This window comes from Monodelphis domestica, chromosome 2 (assembly GCF_027887165.1).
Source record: "Monodelphis domestica isolate mMonDom1 chromosome 2, mMonDom1.pri, whole genome shotgun sequence".
NCBI lineage: Eukaryota > Metazoa > Chordata > Mammalia > Didelphimorphia > Didelphidae > Monodelphis > Monodelphis domestica.
The window spans coordinates 466820569-466842020 of NC_077228.1; the positions used below are offsets into that span (position 1 = coordinate 466820569).

General features: G+C 37.3%; 1 protein-coding gene across 2 annotated transcripts in view; it reads left to right on the plus strand.

Annotated features, from left to right (window-relative positions):
- The first annotated feature begins 2005 nt into the window (after positions 1-2005).
- Positions 2006-21452, plus strand: part of MFSD14A (major facilitator superfamily domain containing 14A) — a 53811-nt gene continuing 34364 nt past the window's right edge. Inside the window, exons 1-3 of one of the 2 annotated variants that reach the window (XM_007485027.3) lie at positions 2984-3331; positions 11281-11376; positions 15626-15740. Coding sequence is in view for 1 of the 2 variants with exons in the window: in XM_001372092.5 (XP_001372129.1) it covers positions 2482-2565; positions 11281-11376 (180 nt within the window). In the remaining variant the exon portion in view is untranslated. Of the gene's footprint in view, positions 2566-2983; positions 3332-11280; positions 11377-15625; positions 15741-21452 lie in introns of those variants that run through there. The other variant, XM_001372092.5, reaches the window with a different exon arrangement.

The window sequence follows — 21452 nt, forward strand, 5'->3', positions numbered from 1 at the left end:
TTGTTAATATATAAATTATTCTGGTTTTTCTCACTTCATCTGTATCAGTTCATACCAAGTCTTCCCAAGTTTTTCTGAAATCATTCCCTTCATCACTCTTATAATAGTGTTTCATCACTTTTATATGCCATAAATTGTTCAGCCATTCCTCAATGGATTAGAACTCCCTCCATTTCTAGTTCTTTGACCTCATGCTTATTCCTGAAGTTTAGAGCTCTTTCTGCTGGATTTATACTTCTTTCCTGATGTATGGTGTCTCTGCAGAAATGCTTCATACGTGCAGTTTCTGACTGGACCCTATTCCCTTTGTTCACAGGCCTCTGTCTTTCTATGTGACCTGGACTGGAAAAATGTCTCACTGTGATTTTTTTCCTTTGATTTCTCAGTCAGGATTGGTCTTGTGTATTTTCTATAACTGTTTGAGGAAGTTGTGGAGTTTCACCATATAGTTTCCCTGCTCCACCATCATCTTGTGTCTACTCTCCCATCATGTGCTTTAGATATCCCCCTCCAACTCTTCACTTCTTAGAGAAGAATAACTGGCAGAGAGTCTGAAAAACTGTCTCAACTAACAAAATTTTAATTTTCTTTCTTAGCAGAGATATATAGTGACCGAAGGCCATACTATTTTAGAATAAAAGCTTCTTTGAAAGATGGTGTTTACAAGCTTTCCCTTCAAAACATTGAAAAGTGGTTACTACTAAGCCAGATCATACCTCCTAGCATTTATTTATAGATGAACTGGAAAATGAATAATGTAAATAAAAGAGAACAGATCTGCTGAGCTTTTTTAGAATGATTTTTTTCTTCTTTAGTTACAGAAGCCCAGTGTTTGGATATTTAGTTAGATTTCAGCAAAGCATTTGACAAACTTTCTCATGCTTATCAACAAAATGGATTGTATTAGTTAGAAAGACATATTTGATTGAATGCTAGAACTCAAAAAAATGGGTTGATGACAAGTACATAGTTCTCTAATATATTTCTTTAGAGTTATGTCATTGGCTCTCTGCTCTGTTTTTATCAATAAATTGAACAATAGGTTGTATGCTTATTCAATTTATATGTGGTATGGCCAAGAAGGGTAGCTAAACTTAGATGAATAATTAGGATCCAAGGAAATAATAAAGTATAAAACATTTTGGATGAATTCATCAAAGTGAGCTCTTAACAGGGAAAAATATAGTTGTGCACTTGGGTTTAAAAAAAAGTTAGGGAAAGTGTAGCTAGAAAGCAGTTTGTCTGAAAAAAGCTAAGTGTTTTGTGGGATTGTAGCCAAAAAGCTCATTCTTTTTTTTTTTTTGGTTGAAATATGATAGCCCTGTGTCCAGGTTAAGGGGGATGCTGGTGTGCTCTTAGTAGGTCAGATTACACAGATAAAGGATTTTGCCAAATACTCTGTGCAAATAGGATAAGGGAGAAGGTGTTTTCTCATATCTCTTCTTTGAGGCCAAGATTGTTCTTAGTAATTTCACATCTTTTTTTTTCCCCATTTATTTTGTGGTCAGTTCTTTACATTTCAGAAAGCACTTATCAAATGCCAATTACCTTGTCAGACATAATACCATGTGAGGGGCAGCATGGTGTAAAGAGCCTGATTGGGAATCCAGGTCTGGGTTCAGATATTTAGTGTTTTAAGGTTTCGAAACACTTTGCAATTGTTATTTCATATGCAAAATTCCTGTGAGAGAGAGATGCCTTTATCCCCAGGTTACAGCTGAAGAAATTAAGGCTGAGGGGTTCTAAAAGATCTGCTCATGCTTATACAGCCAAGTGACCAAAGAAAGATTTGAACCGTTTCCCTGACTACTGGTCCGGTTGTTCCTTCATTTTCCTCATTTGCTGACCTCTGGCTCGCAAGTTATTTAAAGGCTCAGGGCCACAGGATCAAGCAGGAAGAAAACAAAACCAGGGCCGCGTGGGGACCCGAACCCTCCACTCACTCGTCGCAGTCTGTTAAACTGGAGGACAGGGCCACGGATTTGGAGACATGAGGCCCTATTTCCAATCCTGACCTCCAATCCTCGCCTGTGTGACGTTTGGCCTCAGTTTCGTCTGTAACCACCGAGGTCCATTACTTCAGTTGCCTTCCTTGCATTACATCTGTGATACTATTTAACATACTTCCACCCACTCCTCACGCACCTTAAGCCACTCCCATCTGCACCTTTCTTCCTCTCTCACCTCGGAAAGCCCCGAGTGCCGGAAAAATGGATTTCGGCCTTTCGAGCAGCAAAGAGGCAGGAAAGAGGCGGGGTCAGGTCGAATATCTGAGGAGTTGAGGAAATCACGTGCCCAAGGGCGGGGTTATTCTGGGGATCGCCCGACGTGACGTGATGTGACGAGAGGGTGGAGGCGGGCCGGGCTCCCAAGATGGCGGCGGTCGCCTGAGGGGCTCGGGCTCGGCTGCGAGGCTCTGGGGCTGTGGGCCAGGCCGGCCGGGAGGGGCTTACACAGGCGCCGAGACTCGAGAATGGTAAAATGACTCAAGGGAAGAAGAAGAAGCGGGCTGCGAACCGAAGTATCATGCTGGCCAAGAAAATTATCATTAAGGACGGCGGCACGGTAGGTTTCTTTTCCATCCGAGCCCCTCCTCGGCTCCGCTGGAGACAGCCAATCTCCGCCCCGAGGGGCTGGTCTCCACCCTCTCCGTGGTCTGCGGCGCGGCCCCTAACGACCGCCGTCCTCCCCTGATTCCTGGGGCCCTGAGCCCTAGTCCGAACCTCCCTCACGATTCCCTCAGGCTCCGAGAAGTGCGGGCCGCGGAAGGCACCGCAGGCTTTGCCAGGTGCCATATGCTTGTTCCGAGGAGACGCGGAGCCTGGCACGGTTTGGGATCCCCACCCTTTTCCCAACCTCAGCTTGTCGAGTATCTGCTCAAATTATTGCGACTTTCGGGGGAGAATGGATGCGTTATCATCCTCTAGATCACTGAGTTCAAAGATGTTTTCTTGTTAATCTCCCTCAGTTCAAAGCGCCTAGTTTAAAGTGCTCTAGGTGTGGGCCAGAAGTGCTGCGCCGGGGGTGTACAGTTAATGCTAATCGTGCAACTGTAAAGGGGCGAGAGCTTGAGCAAAAAATCTGAGTGCACTGGGCATCACAATAGGCTTCTGCGTGGGCTTTATTTAGTAGAATATGGACTGGTGTGTGAGTAGGTTTAGGGTTAGTTCGTCTAAAAGACCTACCCATCTTTATTTTTTGAATTGAGAATTCATTAGTGCTGGACCGAGATCGGCTTTGTTGCTGTGAAGAATGAGTGAACTGAAAATGCTTTTAATAATTTCCTGTGAAATTTCTACATAAATTGGCGTGTATCTATGAATGTCTATGTGTAAGCATATAAACATACGTATACACATGAGTTCCTCACGTGTAATACGGAGTATTTAGTAAGTACTGTGTTCTAGGCACAGTTCATATAAATGTGTATCTGTGATGAGCACACGTTGAGAGGTGCATCTATAGATACGGATGTGTAATGTTTATCAACTTTGACTTGTCCAGAAGAGTGTTAGGATATTTAGTAATATTTGTTCAACTGAAGTGAAAATGTTAATTTTCTCATTCCAAAACATAAACATGTTAAGAGCTGTAGGAAAGTGGAAAGATTTTTTTGTTTAATAAGGAATTAATAAATTAATTTAGGGGTTTGAGGCATATCTCAACAGCAAATCTGTGAGGTAGGTGGTAAAATAAACAGTATGTTAGTGCAGTCTGGCATAATGGATAGAGCCTTGGAGTCTTTAAGAGTTGAGTTCAAGCCCCGCTCTGCAAATCATTTAATACACCAAGATTATAAGTTGTAGAAAAGTTGTTGAATGAATTTGTAGGTAATATTTCCTCATCAGTGAAATCTAAGTTTGGAATAATAAACTCTCCACAACTTTTATTTTGTTGGACATTTGATGGGGAAGAGACATTTGATATTCAGTCCAAATTTTTTGTTTAGCTTCCACTGATGAAATTACTTTGGTTTATTTAAGAAAAATCAGAATTGTCATTACTTTGTTCATAAGTGTCAAATTATGATAACCAAATTTTCTTTAAGATAATTTTCCAGGTAGTACTAACTGCTTAAACTATATGTTTACAATACAAATCATATATCATTGTAAGTAAGCATGATCAATTTCTAACAGATAGCTTCTAGACAGTTTACATTTAAACACATTTTCAGTTTTATAAAATAATGTACATGTACATATATATGTATAACAATTGTGTCAAAAATCCAATATTTTTGTACCTGTAAAATTTGCATGAATGTTTCCTTTTCTATTGACAGCACCATCATTCTTCTGGTCATCTCAGTTTACAACCTTGGGGTCATCCATGATTTCTCATTCTCTCTCACCCCACATTTTTAATGAGTTACCAAGTTTTGATTTTCCTATCATAATATCTCTTTATCCCTTCCCTTCTTTTCATCTACATAGCTACCATACTAGTTGAGACTTTCTTTTCCCCAGACTATTGCAAGTGTCCTGATTGGTCTTTCTGCCTCAAAACTACCTTTTCCAATCCATCCTCTACCCTGGCTGCCAAAATGATATTGTTAAATCACATATCTGACTTTCTCTCTCAAATTCAAGTGACTTCTTAACAGGTACTTCTAGAATAATATAAATTCTAATTTTGCATTTAAAGCTGTTCACAACCAACCTCCAACCTACCTTTCTAACCCTATTATATATTACTTCTTTTCCCAAATTTATACAGTGCAGCCAAACTGATCTTTTCACCATTCCCCCACATATGGCACTGCAACTTCCATTTATAACTTCACATTGACTGGCTCCCTTCCTGGAATATCCTTTGTCCTCTCCTCCACTTCTTAGAATCCCTGGTTTCTTTCAAACACCACTTTCTATAATAGATTTTTACTGATTTTCTTCTAATTCCCCTATCACTTTGCATGTATTTTGAATATCCCTGTTTGTACCCTCAAGAATGTAAGTTCCTTGAGGGTAAGGACCATTTTACTTTTTTCTTTATAACCTTAATACCAGAGAAATGGGCGATGAAATATTAACTGAAGAATAATTAAGGTGGAAGTTTGACTAGGCAGGAGAGTATAAAGGTGAATGAGGTGTACTAAACCTGGAAAAGCAAATCAGAATCAATATGTGAAGGACTTTAAATGCCAAAGTCATTTATAGTTGGAGCTAGAAGTTTATTAAGAAAAGTGAATGATCATATCCATGATTTAAGAACGTAGAAGAAAGAGACTTAAAGCAGGAAAGTCAGTTTGAAAACTGAATTAATCAATATGGAGCGGAGTGGAGAAAATAGTGGGAATTGTGGAGGTAGACACAAGATTTGGCATTCAGTTGGATGTATGAAATGAGAACAAGGATTTAGACATTCATGTAGTCAATAAATGTTGAGCGCATACTGTATTCCAGGCTCTTTGCTAAGCTATAGAATAGCAAGGAGGCCTGTGCCACTGGTTAGAAAAATAACATGAAAAGGGGTAAAGAATAAGAAGACTAGAAAAGGGAGGGTGTGTTGTAATGAAGGTCTATGAATGCCAGAGAATTTTGTATTTAATCCTGCAGCTATTAAGGAGTATATTGATACAGGAGGTAACAGGGTTGAACTTATCATTAAGGAAAATCACTTTGGGGGCTGAATGAAGTTTAGAGTGGAGAGAGTCTGAAGGTGTGGGGACCCCCCAATAAGCTATTGCAGTAGTACAGGGGTGAGGAGGTAAGAGTTTATACCAAGCCTGCGGTTTCAGGAGAGCCAAGGGCCAAATTTGAGAGATATTGTAAAGGTGAAATCAACAGGTCTTATCAACATTTGGATATGGGCAATGAGAATGATACCAAGGTTGCATGCCTGAGGGACTGGGAAGATGATGTTTGCCCTCTATCATATCAGGTAAGTTCGGAAGGGAGAAGTATTTGGGGGTACAATTAATGAGTTTCCAGTTGATATCTAAAAGATACTTGGAGATATGAGATTGAAGCTCAGAAGTGAGTTTTTGGTAAGATGGGTAGATCTGAAAATCATCAGTATAGAAATAGTAATTAAATTCCTGGGAGCTGATGAAATCACTAAGTGAAGTTATATAGAAAGAGAAGAGAGGAAGACCCAGAAAAGAACTCTCTGGGACATCTAAGGTTAGAGAAGGCATATTTGGGATGAGAATCCAGCAAAAGATCTGAAAAGGCACAGGTGAATAGATAGGAGTCCTACAAGAAGAGTGAAAATTGAAGTACAATGAGGATAGTGCACCAGAGTTGTGGCAATATCAGAGGAGAAAAGGAGGTGCATATGAGAAGATATTTACCAAAGGTGAAGAGGAAAGTGAAAGAGATAGTGAGGAGTCAAGCATGATCTTTAGGTTTTGAGTGGTGGTGACGGAGAGTATGCTGGTTTTCTAAACAGTAACAGAGAAGTTTAATTTTTGAAATTGAGAGTCTTTCAGAAAATTAAAGATGGGGTTCCCTACCTATGAGACATCTAATGAGAAGGAGTAGCCTAGAATAGGAGAGAGATGAATCAGAAAATGATGAAGGTCGAGATTAGAGAAAAAGATGGAATTAATAGGATGTGGTGAGGATCAAGGAAAAGCTGAGGAAAACAATAGTAGTGGGAAGAGCTAGATAAGATAAATACCAGAGTAATAGATGTGGACAGATGCTCCAAAGACCACCTACTTCTAACTGTGCCAACTTTTACTTTAGATTTTAGGCCCCATGGTTCAAGGTTGCAAATACCACCCAAGGATAGACTATGGCAACTATTTCTAGATTGCAAGGTTCATATCAGTGAGTTTCAAACTAGAATGGGACCTGAGTTCATCCTCTGTCTTTGGCAACATTTTACCTTAAATAGACACTGTAAATAAAAGGAGATAGAGGGTTCTCCTGGGTACAGGCTTGGATAGCACTTGGGGTATAAAAGGTTGGGGTTTTATCTTTAGCAACACTTGCCATTAATCCTCTTCCCACATTCTATAGTTTAGGTGAACTAACCTAATTGTTGTCTTCTCATGAAGCATAACCCATCCTTCTTCATCTTTGAACTAGCTGTATCTTATGTCTAGAATGTATTCCTACGTTACCTAGTCCTCTTGTGAACTTGGAAATTACTCCACCCTACTTAGACGTACTTTAGGGGAAGATAAAGTTGTATTCTCCTGATTGAACAATAAAGGTACTTAGTTCTCACTTTATAGTGAAGCTAGAACTTTAAGCTAAGTCTATTTTTAGTATCTTAATACAAAAAATGTTAAGTACCTATAAAGGTTAAATTAATCACAAAAAGGTCAACAAAAGATGAACTTAACAAAGAAGTGTAAATGAGCTCAAAAGATATAATCTAACCAGAGAAGGTGAGAACTAAAGAATGGACAGTCCTGGAGAAAAGTGTCTGCTGTGATTGGTAGACGTGAAAATTTAGAGGAAACACAAGAGTGAAAGGTCTATAAAAGAGGATGAAAAGTTCAGAATCATGGAGGAGCTCACTCAGACAGCTTCCTTAAGATGGTCTCCTGGTGAGTGATAAGACTGACTTTCTTTTTCCCTTAGGCTCAGGGAGGCCACTTTGGCCAAGGCCTTTAACTTCTGGCTCAGTCTGAGGCGGAGCAGTTTAAATTAACTCTTTCCTCTCCTTCTCTCTTCTCCTTAATTCCTTCTCTCTATATTAATTAAAATCACCATAATTTCCAGCTGACTTGGGTAATTTAATTATTTGGGATTTTCCCTGGCAACCAATCAATTACTTCAGATTTTTAAGTCACAATGCTAAAGTTATCCTTACACTCTTTCAATCTTATTATTTGCTTCAAAACTCTACTCAAGACACACAGTCTTCGTGAAGCCTTTCCTTATCCTCTTAGCTTCTAGGGCCTCTTCCCGAACTCCCAATCCACCCTGCAAACTTACCTTGTATTTATTTCATGCATATTTTACATATACTTAGGTACAGGTTGTCATCCCCAGTATAATATAAATTCCTGGAGGGTAGAGACTTAATTTTTGTCATCGTATCATCTAAGCCTTAGTCCCCAAACTATGGCCCGTGGGCCACATGTGACTTGAGGCCATTTAACTGGCCCCCATTGCACTTCCAGAAGGGGCACCTCTTTTCATTGGTGGTTAGTGAGAGGAGCACTTTATGTGGCACTCATGTACAGTACTACTTCCAGTGACAATCCTTTGCAGGGCGCCTTGTTCTGGGAACGAGGCACCCTGCAAAGGATTGTGTGGCTACAAAATGTAAGATATCAGCATGGTGAGCGAAGATCTGGGGGAGGGGATTCCACACTGTGTATACTGCTGCCCGGTATAGTGGTGGAGGTGATGGGCCTGTGCAAGGTGTGACAGGCCTATCACAGCCGGTGCTGCAGCCTCTGCTATCCCAGACAGTGGTATACAGATTTGTTCATAGTTTTTTTTAATAGTCTAGCCCTCCAATGGTCTGAGGGACAGTGAACTGTCCCCTTATATAAAAGTTTGGGGACCCCTGATCTTTTCATTCTAAGGACTTTAAAAATATATGTTGATTAAATGAGAAAGACACAGAAAGCTATGTAGATAGATTTTTTTGTGTGTACTTGTCTGCCCTTCTGAATTTTTTCTCCTGGAAACTTTTTGGGAAAATATTATTTAGAAGTACTATATTATGTTGATATGTTAATAAGTTGAATAAAATGTAATCATCTTGATATTGTCAAACTTATTAAATGGGATTTTCAAATTAAAAACCCCACTAATTAAAGAGAAAGCCATTCTCATACACATTACGCATGTATGTTTGCATGAAAAACATTACTGGTTTTCAGCAAGTATCACAATTCAAATCAGTAGTGATTAGTTGATTTGATCTATTTGGGCTGAAAAGTTGTAGTGGTCTTTCTTCAATACATATTTGAAAATGTAATTGCACATACTACGATAGTCCTTAAAACAATAGATTAAAGACTTTCCCTTCATTAAAAAACCTTCTTTAATTTTTCCTAAATATAATTTGACTTATGATATTTTTGAAGGTTTGCATATGAAAGGACCATTAGACTATTTTGCTTTAAACTCCTTCATAGCCTGAGGTCCATGAACTTTTAAAAGAAATGTGGTGATTATACTTAATAAAATTTATTTCCTTTGTGTTCTTGTGTATTTTATTCATTTAAAAGCATATTCTGAGAAGAGGTTCATACATTGCACTAGACTACCCAGGGGTGATCCATGACAAGAGAAGTGTGTGTGTGTGTGTGTGTGTCTGTGTCTGTGTCTGTGTCTGTGTCTGTGTGTCTGTCTGTCTGTCTGTCTGTCTGTGTTTTCAGTATCTTGTCAATCAACAAGTAAGTATTAAGTGCACCTTACATGATGGACATTGTACTAAGTTTTGGAGATGCACAAAAAACAGAACCTGCTCTCAAGGAGCTCATATTCTTAAGGTGGAGAGAGAACATTCAAATAATTGTACAGACAATATACATACAGGATAAAATTTGAGTTAACTTCAAAGGAAAGGCACTCAGCTCAAGGAGAACTAGGGAAGGCTTTTTGCAAAAGATAGAAATTGAGATGGGACTTGAAAGTCAAAGGAGTCTGGAGATAGAAGTGAGGGGAATGGAGTTCCACCCATGGAAAATCACTGGAGTCTAGTAGAGACCAGTGGTTACAGTAGTGCCTGGCACATAGTAGGCATTTAATAAATGCTTATTGATCGATTGATAAGGTGGGAAGAAATTTAAATGCCAAGTAAAGGATTTTATATTCAATCCTGGAAAGGGAGAGCCACTGAATTTTATCAAATGAGAGGGAAAAGGAGAGAAGATTAATTTTGACAGCTGATTGGAAGATGGACAATAATGGAGAAAAATTGAAGCAGAAAAACTAACCTGTAAGCTAATGCTATCCATGCTTGAAGTGATTATAGCTTGGACCAAAGTGTCAGCATGTCAGAGGATAGAATTGGGTGTATGAGAAATGTTAAGAAGGTATAGGAGACAGATCTAGAGGATGGGAATACCTCGCACATTGTAGGTCCTTAATACATTGAATAAATTGATGGTAAGCACAGTAATATGTTTTTAATACTCCTTGCCCTTTCATAGTACTTTTCCTTTATCTAAAGAAGGCAACTTCTATATTAGACTGTCTTGCCTGCTAGTACTTAACAATTTTACCATTCCTTAACAGACAGTGTTTTAACCTTAGTCTTATGGAACTGTCATTAGCCATTTTTTTATCTGAATTATATTTTCTTTAAATATTATCTTTATATTAGGGTAATCACTGTGTATACTGTTCTTTTGGTTCTGCTTTGCATCATTAGTTCATATAAGACTTTAAATGTTTCTTTGGATTCTTTATATTCATTGATCCTTATAAAGCAATAATGTTTTATTATGAAATAACTTTTAAAAATAATTAGAATGGTTTTACTAAAGAATGTGATTCTGAGGGGGCAGGTAGATGGCTCAATGATTGAGAGCCAGGCCTAGAGATGGGAGGTCCTAGGTTCAAATCTGGCCTCAGATACTTCCCAGCTGTGTGACCCTGGGCAAGTCACTTAACCCCCATTGCCTAGACCTTCCCACTCTTCTACCTTGGAACCAATACCCAGTATTGATTCTAAGATGGAAGGTATGGGGTTAAAAAAAAAAAAGAATGTGATTCTGTAACATTTAAGGGTGGTTTGAACCATATGGAAATGATAAAGGATATAGTGTAGATTCTGGCATTGGCTAGACATTTATATTAGACTTGTAAGGTAATTTATATTTTACTGTATCCTCTAAACATACTCATTTTAAAAGTTACAGATTACTTTAATGCTTAAGAACATGAAGTCAAAGAAGTTCAGATAATTTGTAAATGTGGCAGAAATCCATCAAAAGTGGTATTCATTGACCAAAAAAAAAAAAAACTTTGTCAGGTTGTGGTCGTCTTCATTTTTGAGCATTCCTGCTCACCTTAATGACCCTTAAAATAAAAAAAAAAATAAATCCTTACCTTCCATCTTAGAATCAATACTGTATATTGGTTCTAAGGCAGAAAAGCAGTAAGGGCTAGGCAATGGGGATTGAGTGACTTGCCCAGGGTCACACAGCTAGGAAGTGTCTGAGGCCAGGTTTGAACATAGGACCTCCCATCTCTAGGACTGGCTCTCAGTCCACTAAGCCCCCTAGTTGCCCCCCAATGACCCTTTCTAAATGCGTTACTTATAAATTTTTTAGAGAAATGTTTTATGTGCTCCAGAAATTTTTATAGTAATCTTAGAAGAAATTAACTGGCAATTTTGTGTTTGTCTTTCTCATAGCCTCAAGGAATAGGTTCGCCCAGTGTTTATCATGCAGTTATAGTTATCTTCTTGGAGTTTTTTGCTTGGGGATTATTGACAGCACCTACCTTAGTGGTAAGTAACTTTTGACTCATATACTTGTTAAATATACTTGTCCCTTCTTTCCCTAAGTTTTCAGAAAACGTTGTTCCTCTTTTACAAAGCTATTGATTTTTAACCCTTACGTTCCATCTTAGAATCAATACTGTGTATTGGTTCCAAGGCAGAAGAGCAGTAAGGGCTAGGCAATGGGGGTTAAGTGACTTGCCCAGGGTCACACAACTAGGAAGTGTCGGAGGTCAGATTTGAACCTAGGACCTCCCATCTCTAGGCTTGGCTCTCAGTCCACTGAGCCACCCAGCTGCCCCCCAAAGCTAACTTTAATTATTGCCCTTGATTTATTCCTTTCATCTTTTATTTCTTTCAATCAGTATCTTTCTAGTATCTTTATTCTTTCCCTCTCTATTAACTTTTCTGTTTCTGCCTAAAGATCTCTTTAGACTTGTTGTCTTCACTTTGTAGCATTTGGTGGTGTTTACTCTTTCAATCTTTTAAAAACTTTTCTTGACATTATTTTATATCTCTTAGTAGTCCCTCGTTTTTCCTAAATGTTGGCATAATCAAAATTTATTCTTTTTAGTTTTGTTCTGTGCTCTATATATTCTTCCTTAGATGTTTTTCCACTTCCACAGCCTCAGAAATCAATTTATCTTTGTTTGACTCTGACTTGTTTTTCATCATGTTATTTAAGTCACAGAATCTAGGCATTGGAAGAGGACCCTCAAGTAGCCATCTAGCCTTTGCTCTAACTACATAAAATAAGAGAACTCCTCCCTTCCAAATCTTTCTTTCCCCTTTTGGTTGGTTATATCAAAAAGATTTTTTTAATATGGTCTTTTTTCCCCCTATATGATTTGTTTTTTGTTTTTTAAATAGATTGTTATTGATATCTTCTGTCTGTATAGAACATTTGATTTTGGTGGTAGCTATATTGTGTGCCCTTTTTTTGTTTGTTTTTGTTATTTTAACTTTGATCTAGTATTTCTTTTGTCGTAGGGTTTTTGAATTTTGTTTCTTCCACTGTACTTGCTACAGTTTGAGGTTTTCTTTTTTACTTTATATTTTGGGAAATCTGTTCATAAGACCATAGACTTAAAGCTGAAAGTACCTTAGAAGCCATCTGTTCCTGCAGGAAGTAGGACCTAGAGAAGTTTCAACATGTCCAAAGTCAAACAGGTTGTAAGCATCAGGGCAGAATTTGAATCTTAAGTCCTCTAGTGCACTTTCCTTTTGTAAAATATTGCCCCCTTTTCCAAGCTGTGTGTTCTTTAACAAATTATCCATTGTCTGCCTCAGTTTCTTTCTTTGTAAAATAGGGATGATAATAGCATCTACATCGATGAGTTATTGTGAAGATCAAATGAGAGTAAAGCAAGGCACTATATAAATGCTTATTTCCTTCTGAGTTTTTTCATCCCTTCTCAGAGTTTTTGTGGATGTTCATTTTTTTACTGGGGTTATTGCAGAATTGTTCTGCAGTTTTGTCCTGAGTATCTTTTAACTGCATGGTATTTATTCATTGTATTATGAATTCTCTTTGAATATTTCCTCAGTTTCTCTGCCCTTTCTTGTCCCTTCCCTGTTGGAACTTAGCATCTATCTATTAAGGTGTGGACAATCTTGATTGATCTGTTCAAGTGTGATTCTGCTAGCCTTGGCTGATCAAAAGCCTAGTTTCACCAACAGTTTCTAACTTTCTGTGACTTAGTAACCACTGTTTAGGGGAGGGATCATGTAGTAGAGGCCAGGGTCAGATATACAGTGTAATTCTAATAATTCAGTTTTTGCTGCATTTCCTTTTCTTTTCATGCTTCTTTTTGATCATAGTTCTTTTACTTCATTTAACTCAAATTTTGCACTGTATTTGAGATGGAAGCAGTTGAAAGCTAAGTTTGACCAGTCTTTCACTCACCATCTTAAACTCCTCCCCATGCTTTCCCTTTTCTTGTTATTTCCTATCCCCCTGGAATTTTCCTCATTGTTGACTCCTTCAAGCATCTACATTCTCTAATCTTTAGCCTCCTTATCTACTGGTTCCATCTCTGCTGTTTACAATCTTGACCATGTTTCTTTCACTCTTTAAAGAACTCTTAACTTGATTTTTCCATTCCTCTCTAGCTATTTGTCCTATATCTCATCTCCTTTCTGCAGCTAAACTTCTTTAGGAAGCTGACTACAATTTGTATTTCCACTACTTCTTCTCTTATTCTCTAATAAAACTTCTGTAGTCTGGCTTCAAACCTCATCATTCAATTGGAACTGCTCTCCAAAATCACTAGTGATCTCTTAATTGCTAAATCTAAGGCAACTTTCTTTTCTCTGAAGCTTTTGTCACATTTAATCAACTACCTTCAAACAGATGCCCTGATTGCCTTACTAGTAGTTATTCAAAGAAAACATTCCATCTCCTTATTCCTTGCCTTCTATGATCTCTCTTGTCTTCCTCTTAAGTTTCCCATACTTGAAAACTTAGCTCATCCCACTTTTTGAAGTAGAATATTTCTGGGTTCCCCTATTTAATAGTATTTTCCCTTTTGAGATTACTGCCCTTTGACTACAGAAAAGATAGTTTCCTGAATGGAGGCAGACTGTCCAGCTCCCATATAACTATTTCAATAAAAACAAAAAATGTATACCAGACTGAATAATGATCAGGAAATCAAATGGGAAAAGAAAAGCCAAGATAGTGGAGTGATAGGAAACAGTGTAATAGGCTCCATAAACTCCTTAACAGAGCTAAGAAAATTCATCAGGCCAAATCCTGATGGAGATAACCTGAAAACGTTACATTGAGTCAGTTATCCAGCCTACCTCAGCACAGGAATGTCTGTGGACATGGGGGATGGCATCAAGGAGAAGCATTCTGTGCCTGGAAGTACTCTGGCACCCAGGAAGAAACTGTGTACCCTATCAAAAGGAGATCCCAGTCATATCAGTACTGTGCAGTGGGGATAGTTGCAGATTGGCAGTTTTTGTTGCCCACTGACGAGTTTGGGGTCTCAGATCCAGGGTAAAGTGAGAAGGGAGCTTTTGCACAGGATAAGTTTTCTTAGATAGAGAGGTCCTGGGTGAACCACCAAGAAAGAAAATTCATAAGCCAGCAATAGTAGTATGGTTTAGACCCCAGACTCAGAGCAGAGTCTCTTCTAGGCTATAACTCAGCAAGAAACACAAACCAAAGGGATTCTTCCATTCTGAACCAAGAAAGCTTTTTCAGCTGTGTAGAATCCAGCGGCAGTCTATTCTAGAACTCAGGTTGGGGGGATGTGAGGGGGAATTAGTTAGACTTTGCCTTGGATAAGACCACTTTGGGACCACTGAAAGCTTATAGGTACCAAGCCTTCCCCCAGTATCCCAAGAAAGCAAGAACAGGACTATTCCAGACCTTCCCTCACTAAATGTGGCAGTGCCCATGTTATAACATCAGGTCTAAAGTCAAGAAGTAGACTGGAAGAATGGGGTGGAAAAAAGAACCTCACCATAATGGGCTATTGGCAGAGATGCTTAAGATCAGAATTACTCCAAAACTTCTGTAAGCAATGCCTTAGAAAAAAAAGACAGCTTGGTCAATAAACCTAGATTTGCAGGAAATGAAAGTAGAGGTTTCTAAAAGAGTTTAACGTATTTTTATAAATGGAATGATAGCACTTGGGAAAAAAAACTGTAGAGAAATGAGAGCTGTGGAAGACAAAATTGGAAAAAGAATTAATGGCTTAGCATAAGAGGTATAAAACTTTGTCCAGACTATAAATTCTCAATTAGAATGGACCAAATAGAGGCCTTTGGCTTAATGGGGCAAAAAAGAAATATTGAAAGAAAGTCAAAAGGCTGGGGGGTGGGGAATAGAAGAAAATGTGAGGCATCTTACAAGAAAAAAACAATTCACCTGGAAGAACAATAAAGAGAAGGAAAAAAAGAGCCTAGCCAACATATTTCAAAATAAAACAAAAGACTGCTCAGATCACTTAGAACCAAAGGTCAGAGTGGCAATACAAAGGATCCACCTCTGAAAGAAACTCTAAAATGAAAACTTCCAGGAGCATGATAGCCAAAATCTAGAATTTGCAGGTCAAAGGAAAAACTCCTGCTTCTAACTGGAAAGAAAGAATTCAAATACTGAGGAGCTACAGTCAGGATCTTGCATGATTTAGCAGCCACCACTCCAAAAGAGCTGAGAACTTAGAACATGATATTACAGAAGGCATAAAATATGTACTTAGAGCCAAGAATAACTTATCTAGCAAAATTTTTTATAATGCTACAGGGATAAAAATGAACCTTTAATGAAATCTAGGACTTCCACATATTCCTGATCAAAAGACCTGAGCTGTGGAGAAACTTCATATTTCAAAAATGAGGGAAGAAAACATTTTTAAAAGGTAAATGTGAATGGTCACTAATGAAGGACTAAACAAGGAGAAACTGATTAATATGGCTAATGTGGAAATATGTTTTGCATGACTTTTATATCAGATTTCTTACCTTCTTAAGGGGGAAGGAAAGAGAATTTGGAACTTAAATTTTTGAAAAAACGGATGTTTAAAAATTTACATGCAATTGGAATATATTTAATGAAATAAATATGTATGGAGGAAGGAGGATAAACTGCTTACATTAAAGTATGTAGAGATTCAATTTAGTAAACATTTATTAAACACCTCCTATGTGCCAGTCACAAAAAGGCAAAATACAACCCTTTCTCTCAAGGAACTTACGATAGAGAACATGTTAGGAAATGACGAAAAGAGAAAGCTCTGAAATTAATAGGGACTAGAAAAGAATTCCTACAGAAGATAACATACTATTATCATCAAGGGATCATAGGAGCCAATTAGCCAGGGTCTTAAGCCTGAGAAAGGTTCCCTTATGTCTTGATGATCTTAAGAAAAGATTAGAAAGAGGAATACACTTGGGGACTGGAGGAGGGAAAGATTAGGTAAAATTACATAAACATAAACAGCAAAACATGACAAATTTGGGTTAGGATGTTTAGTAGCTCTGTGACCTTAGACAAGTCACTTCACCTCTGTTTCCTTCTGTTTCCTCAACTTTAAAATGAAGAAACTACCTGTTTCACAAAGTTGTGTGAATCAAATTAGTTAATGCTTATAAAACACTTAAGCACAGTTCCTGGTACATAACAAGGCATTATATAAATGCTTATTTCTACCACCATAACCACTACTGTTCACACATATACTTATAAGGGAAGTAGGAAGGAAATAGAAAAAGATGTAAGCGGGAATTAGAGGGAGGACAGATTAAAGGAGGGAAATTGGTTCCAGCTTTTAAAACAAACTCTAAGCAAGTACAAAATATACCTCTTTTTTAGGTGATAGGTAATGAGAATCTGAGGGGTCCCCATAAATTGGAGAATGATTGAGCAGGTTGTAGAATATCAATATGATGGAATGCTATTGTGCTGAACTAATCATCATAATTAATGACCAACCAGGGTTCCAAAGAGCAAATGATGAAACATGCTATCCACCTCTTGAGAGAGAGAGAGAGAGAGAGAGAGAGAGAGAGAGAGAGAGAGAGAGAGAGAGAGGACTCAAGAATATAGACTAAAACAAATTTTTAGGACATGACCAGTGTGAAATTTTATGATACGTGTTTGTATTGAGTTTTGTTTTTTGGGGGGATAGTTGGAGAGAAAAGATGAAAAAGTAGATTTGGGATGATGAAAACAAAATATTTTCTCCAAAAAGAAAGAAATTCAATGAGGAACTATAAGTAATTGTAATTCAGAACTAATCAAAAAGTCAACCAGCAATTTATGACAAAGGGAATTGGAGTTTCCAGGAAAGCTACTACCAGCATTGGGAAACAAGCCTGTACCCTTTCAGTGTGATTAGAGAAAGGTGTAACCTGTAGAAATCTTGTTTCTAAAAGCAATAGGAACAAAGGACTCCTGCAGAAGTTCCAAAGCAGTTAGAAATCCTAAGGTTAGGCAGAATCCTAGAAGAGGAAGGTTGAAAGCTATTGAGAGGCAGCTCATACCAGGACAGCCAGGGCTTCAAGGTCTTAAGCACTGTGCCCTAAAATATATGAGAGAGCCCTGAATATACAGTATTCTAAACCTTGTTAATCTTGAGGGCTTAACCTTGGGAAGTGGACATCAATCCAGGTGACCCAGGGCTAACCATCATATAGTGTAGTAAGGGGCAAAGTCTGGCTATGGTCCAAGGCCTCAATTCACAGAAAAAAGTAGAGAGATGAAAACCAAAGAAATGGAGATTCAGAGGTACTTAAAAATTCAGTTTTGAAGGAACCCTTGACTCCAAATTTCAAACAGATTCAAAGGGAGTAAATGGATTTTCCATAAGAGATATATGAATACCTAAAAAATAGGGGGGAAAAGATAAATATAAGCTTAGGAAAGAACTGTGGAGAAAATAAGTACCTTTAATGAGATAGTAGTAATTAAAGAATTAGCTTACCCAATAGTCTACTCTAGATCAAAGATAAATCAATGCCTCTATTATGCATCAAGAAATATTAAAATGAAATTAAGTTTAAAAATAGAAGAAAATGTAAGATCTGATACTTAAAAAAAGATTTCAGAAATAAGTCGAGATACCATTTTAGAATCATTCATTGAAATCACTGTGCACCATGATTTTTTTTTTAAATCCTGAACATTTTTAAGAAATCATAAATGAAAACTACCCAGATACAATAGAGCCAGAGGGCAAAGTGAAGATAGGAAGCTTCCAACAGTAACTACTTGAAAAGGAAAACATCAGTGAATGCTATAACCCAAATCAACTACAACCATCAAGAAAGAAGGAATTCAGAAATTAAGGAACTCCATAATCGTGATCATGCAAGATGTGGCAGCTTCACTAGAAATAGATTTGAAAACACAATATTCCAAAAGGTAAAATTAATATAATATAGGCTTACAACCAAGAATAGTTTACTTTGCAAAGCTGAGTATAACCCTACGGAGTGAAAAACATACCTTTAATGAAATGGAATTCTTTCAAACATTTTTTTAAAAGACCAGAACTTACCTGGAACTTTGAAGTACAAACACAAAAATCCATAGAAACATAAGAAGGTAAATTTACTTTCACAATTTCAAGGGGCTTTGTGATAATTTTGCCAATATTTAATAGAAGAAGAAATAAATATCCCTTCATATCCTTAATGTCTTAAAAGAATTGAATGAATTAAAGAAGAAAAGCAGGATGTGGAGATGGATTGATTCTCTTCTAAGGGTTTTTAAAAAGACCAGGGGAGGGTAAAAAGAATATACTAGTGTCTGAGGACAAAGAAGAGGGCAAATTTTGGTATTTCTCATAATTGAGATGTATCAGAACAATAAAACATGGAAAAGGAGATAAGGAGTGAACATCAGATGAGCTTCACTTATCTGATGCATAAACAGTATGGTTGAACACATGTACACAAACAGCTAATGGAAAAATACTAGGATAGAAATGCATCAACTTCAACCTAAAACAAGAGAAGGATGTGTTAAGAAAGATCAAGCAGGTCAATTAACATGCAAAAATGTACTAGGTCCTTTGAGTTATTCTTTAATATCCTGTCCTTTTAGTGTTAAGAGGAAGGATAATAAGCTCATTAGAGAGTGACCTCCTTGAGAGGAAGATCTGTGTTTGTCTTTTTTTGTATTACAGTGCTTAGCATGATGCCTGACACATACTGTAGGTAGGTTCTTAATAAATGCTAGTTAACTGTCAGGGAATAGTTTTAGGCAAAACAAAGATCCCAAAGGACAGATGAAAAAGTAAATGGGATGTGACCCTAAATTGGGAGAATAGTTGGACAAATATTATGCTGTAAGAATTGACAAAAAATTGAGTTCAAAGAATCCTGGGTAGTAAACTCTAATGCAGAGTGAAATGCACAGAACGAGAACATTTTATATAAGGACAACATTGTGAAGAAAAGCAATTTTGAAAGCCTTAAGACTTCTGATCAATGAAGTAACTAAACATGTCCTTTGGGGAACTAGGATTCCTTTTGTATAACTGCTTATCTTTTTTTAATGAGGTATTTTTTTCTTTTGGTTTTTATTTGGGAAGGGAATGTAAGATGAATAGTAAAGATGCAAGAAGAAAAGAGCCATTGAAACATTTTTTTTAAATAAGCAGAGAACAGAAGGAAGCACAGAGAAGCAAAACAGTTCTGAAACTTAAGTCACTTTTTTTAAACAAGTGGTATGAATTGTAGATTCACAGTATCATATACAGTCCTTTTTCTATGCATATGAAAATGTTCTTTTATTTTGAGTGTTTAAAAATCTGAATAAAATTTTAATTTAAAATAAAAATACCTTCCATCCACTGTATATATGGGTTCTGTGTACCTAATCACTTACTTGTTGTCTCTTCCGTGACAGTATGAAGTCCATTATGGGTACTATTTATCTTTCTTTGTATCTCTAGCACTTCACTACTTTTTGGCTTGGCATATAGAGAATACGTAATATATGTTTGTGGGTTGATTAAAGGTAGCCAAAACAGGTCAGTCTGTACTTTTCCATTTCCTGCATTTATTATAATTCAGATTCATTTTTTTCCATTTGAATAAGTTTATTTAGTCAATTTAGAATATTATTCCTTGGTTACAATAATCACATTATTTCCCTCCCTCACCTCCACCCACTCTTCCCGCAGCCAACATGCAATTTCATTGGGTATTACATGTGTCCTTGATCAGAGCCCATTTCCATGTTGTTGTTTACACTAGAATGTTCATTTAGAGTCTACATCCCCAACAATATGCCTTCAACCCATGTATTCAAGCAGTTGTATTTCTTTGGTATTTTTACTCCCACAGTGTTTCCTCTGGATATGGATAGTGGTTTTTCTCATAGGTTCTTCCAAGTTGTTCAGGGTCATTGCATTGCCACTAATGGAGAAGTCCATTACATTCGATTGTACCACAGTGTATCAGTCTCTGTGTACAATGTTTTCCTGGTTCTGCTCCTCTCACTCTGTGTCCAGATTCATTTTATTAAATAAGGTTGAAACTTTTAATTATAGCATTTCTACATAATTATTCACTATGCTTCAGAGTACTATGTAGACTAATTTTTTTGACATCACAAATGAATGTATGTGTCTTAGGAAGTTATCTGAAACTCAGAGAGATTGTGACTGGCATCTGATCACATTGCTAATAATAAGCATTAGAGATTTTGAACTCTGGTCTTCTAGCTCAAACAGCCAACTCTATGTGATATGTTATGCTACTTTTCATTTTTATGTGTATCTATAGTAAAGATAAAAACTAAACACTAATACTACTTAAGGAATATTTAACTTGAGCTAATCTATGATCACATTTTAAGACTTCTCTCATTTTAAAATATTTTTACATTGATAAGGATAATACTTCCTTTAGATAATTATTTATTTATTTTAAAAGATTTTTTTAAATTGGTCAATTTCAAAAATTATTCCTTGGTTACAAAATTCATATTCTATTCCTCCCTCCCCTTCCCGTAACCGATGCACAGTTCTACTGGGTATTACATGTGATCTTGATCAGAACCTATTTCCATGTTGTTGATGTTTGCATTAAGATGTTCATTTAGACTGCAGTGGTTCTCAACCTTTCTAATGCTGTGACCCCGTAATACAGTTCCTCATGTTGCAGTGACCCCAAACCAAAAAATTATTTTGGTGGCTACTTCAAAACTGTAATTTTTCTACGGTTATGATTCGGAATGTAAATAACCTGATATGCATTGTGTATTCTCATTGCACAAATTGAGAGGTTGAGAACCGCTGATTTAGAGTCTACATCCCCAATCATATCCCCTTGATCCATATAATCAAGCAGTTGTTTTTCTTCGGTGTTCCTACTCCCACAGTTTTTCCGCTGAATGTGGATAGTGTTCTTTCTCATAGATTCCTCTGGGTTGTTCAGGATCCTGCATTGCCACTAATGGAGAAGTCCTTTCCCTTCAACTGTACCACAGTGTATCCATCTCTGTGTACAGTGTTCTCCTGGTTCTGCTCCTTTCACTCTGCATCACTTCCTGGAGGTTGTTCCAGTCTCCATGGAATTCCTCCACTTTATTATTCCTTTGAGCACAATAGTATTCCATC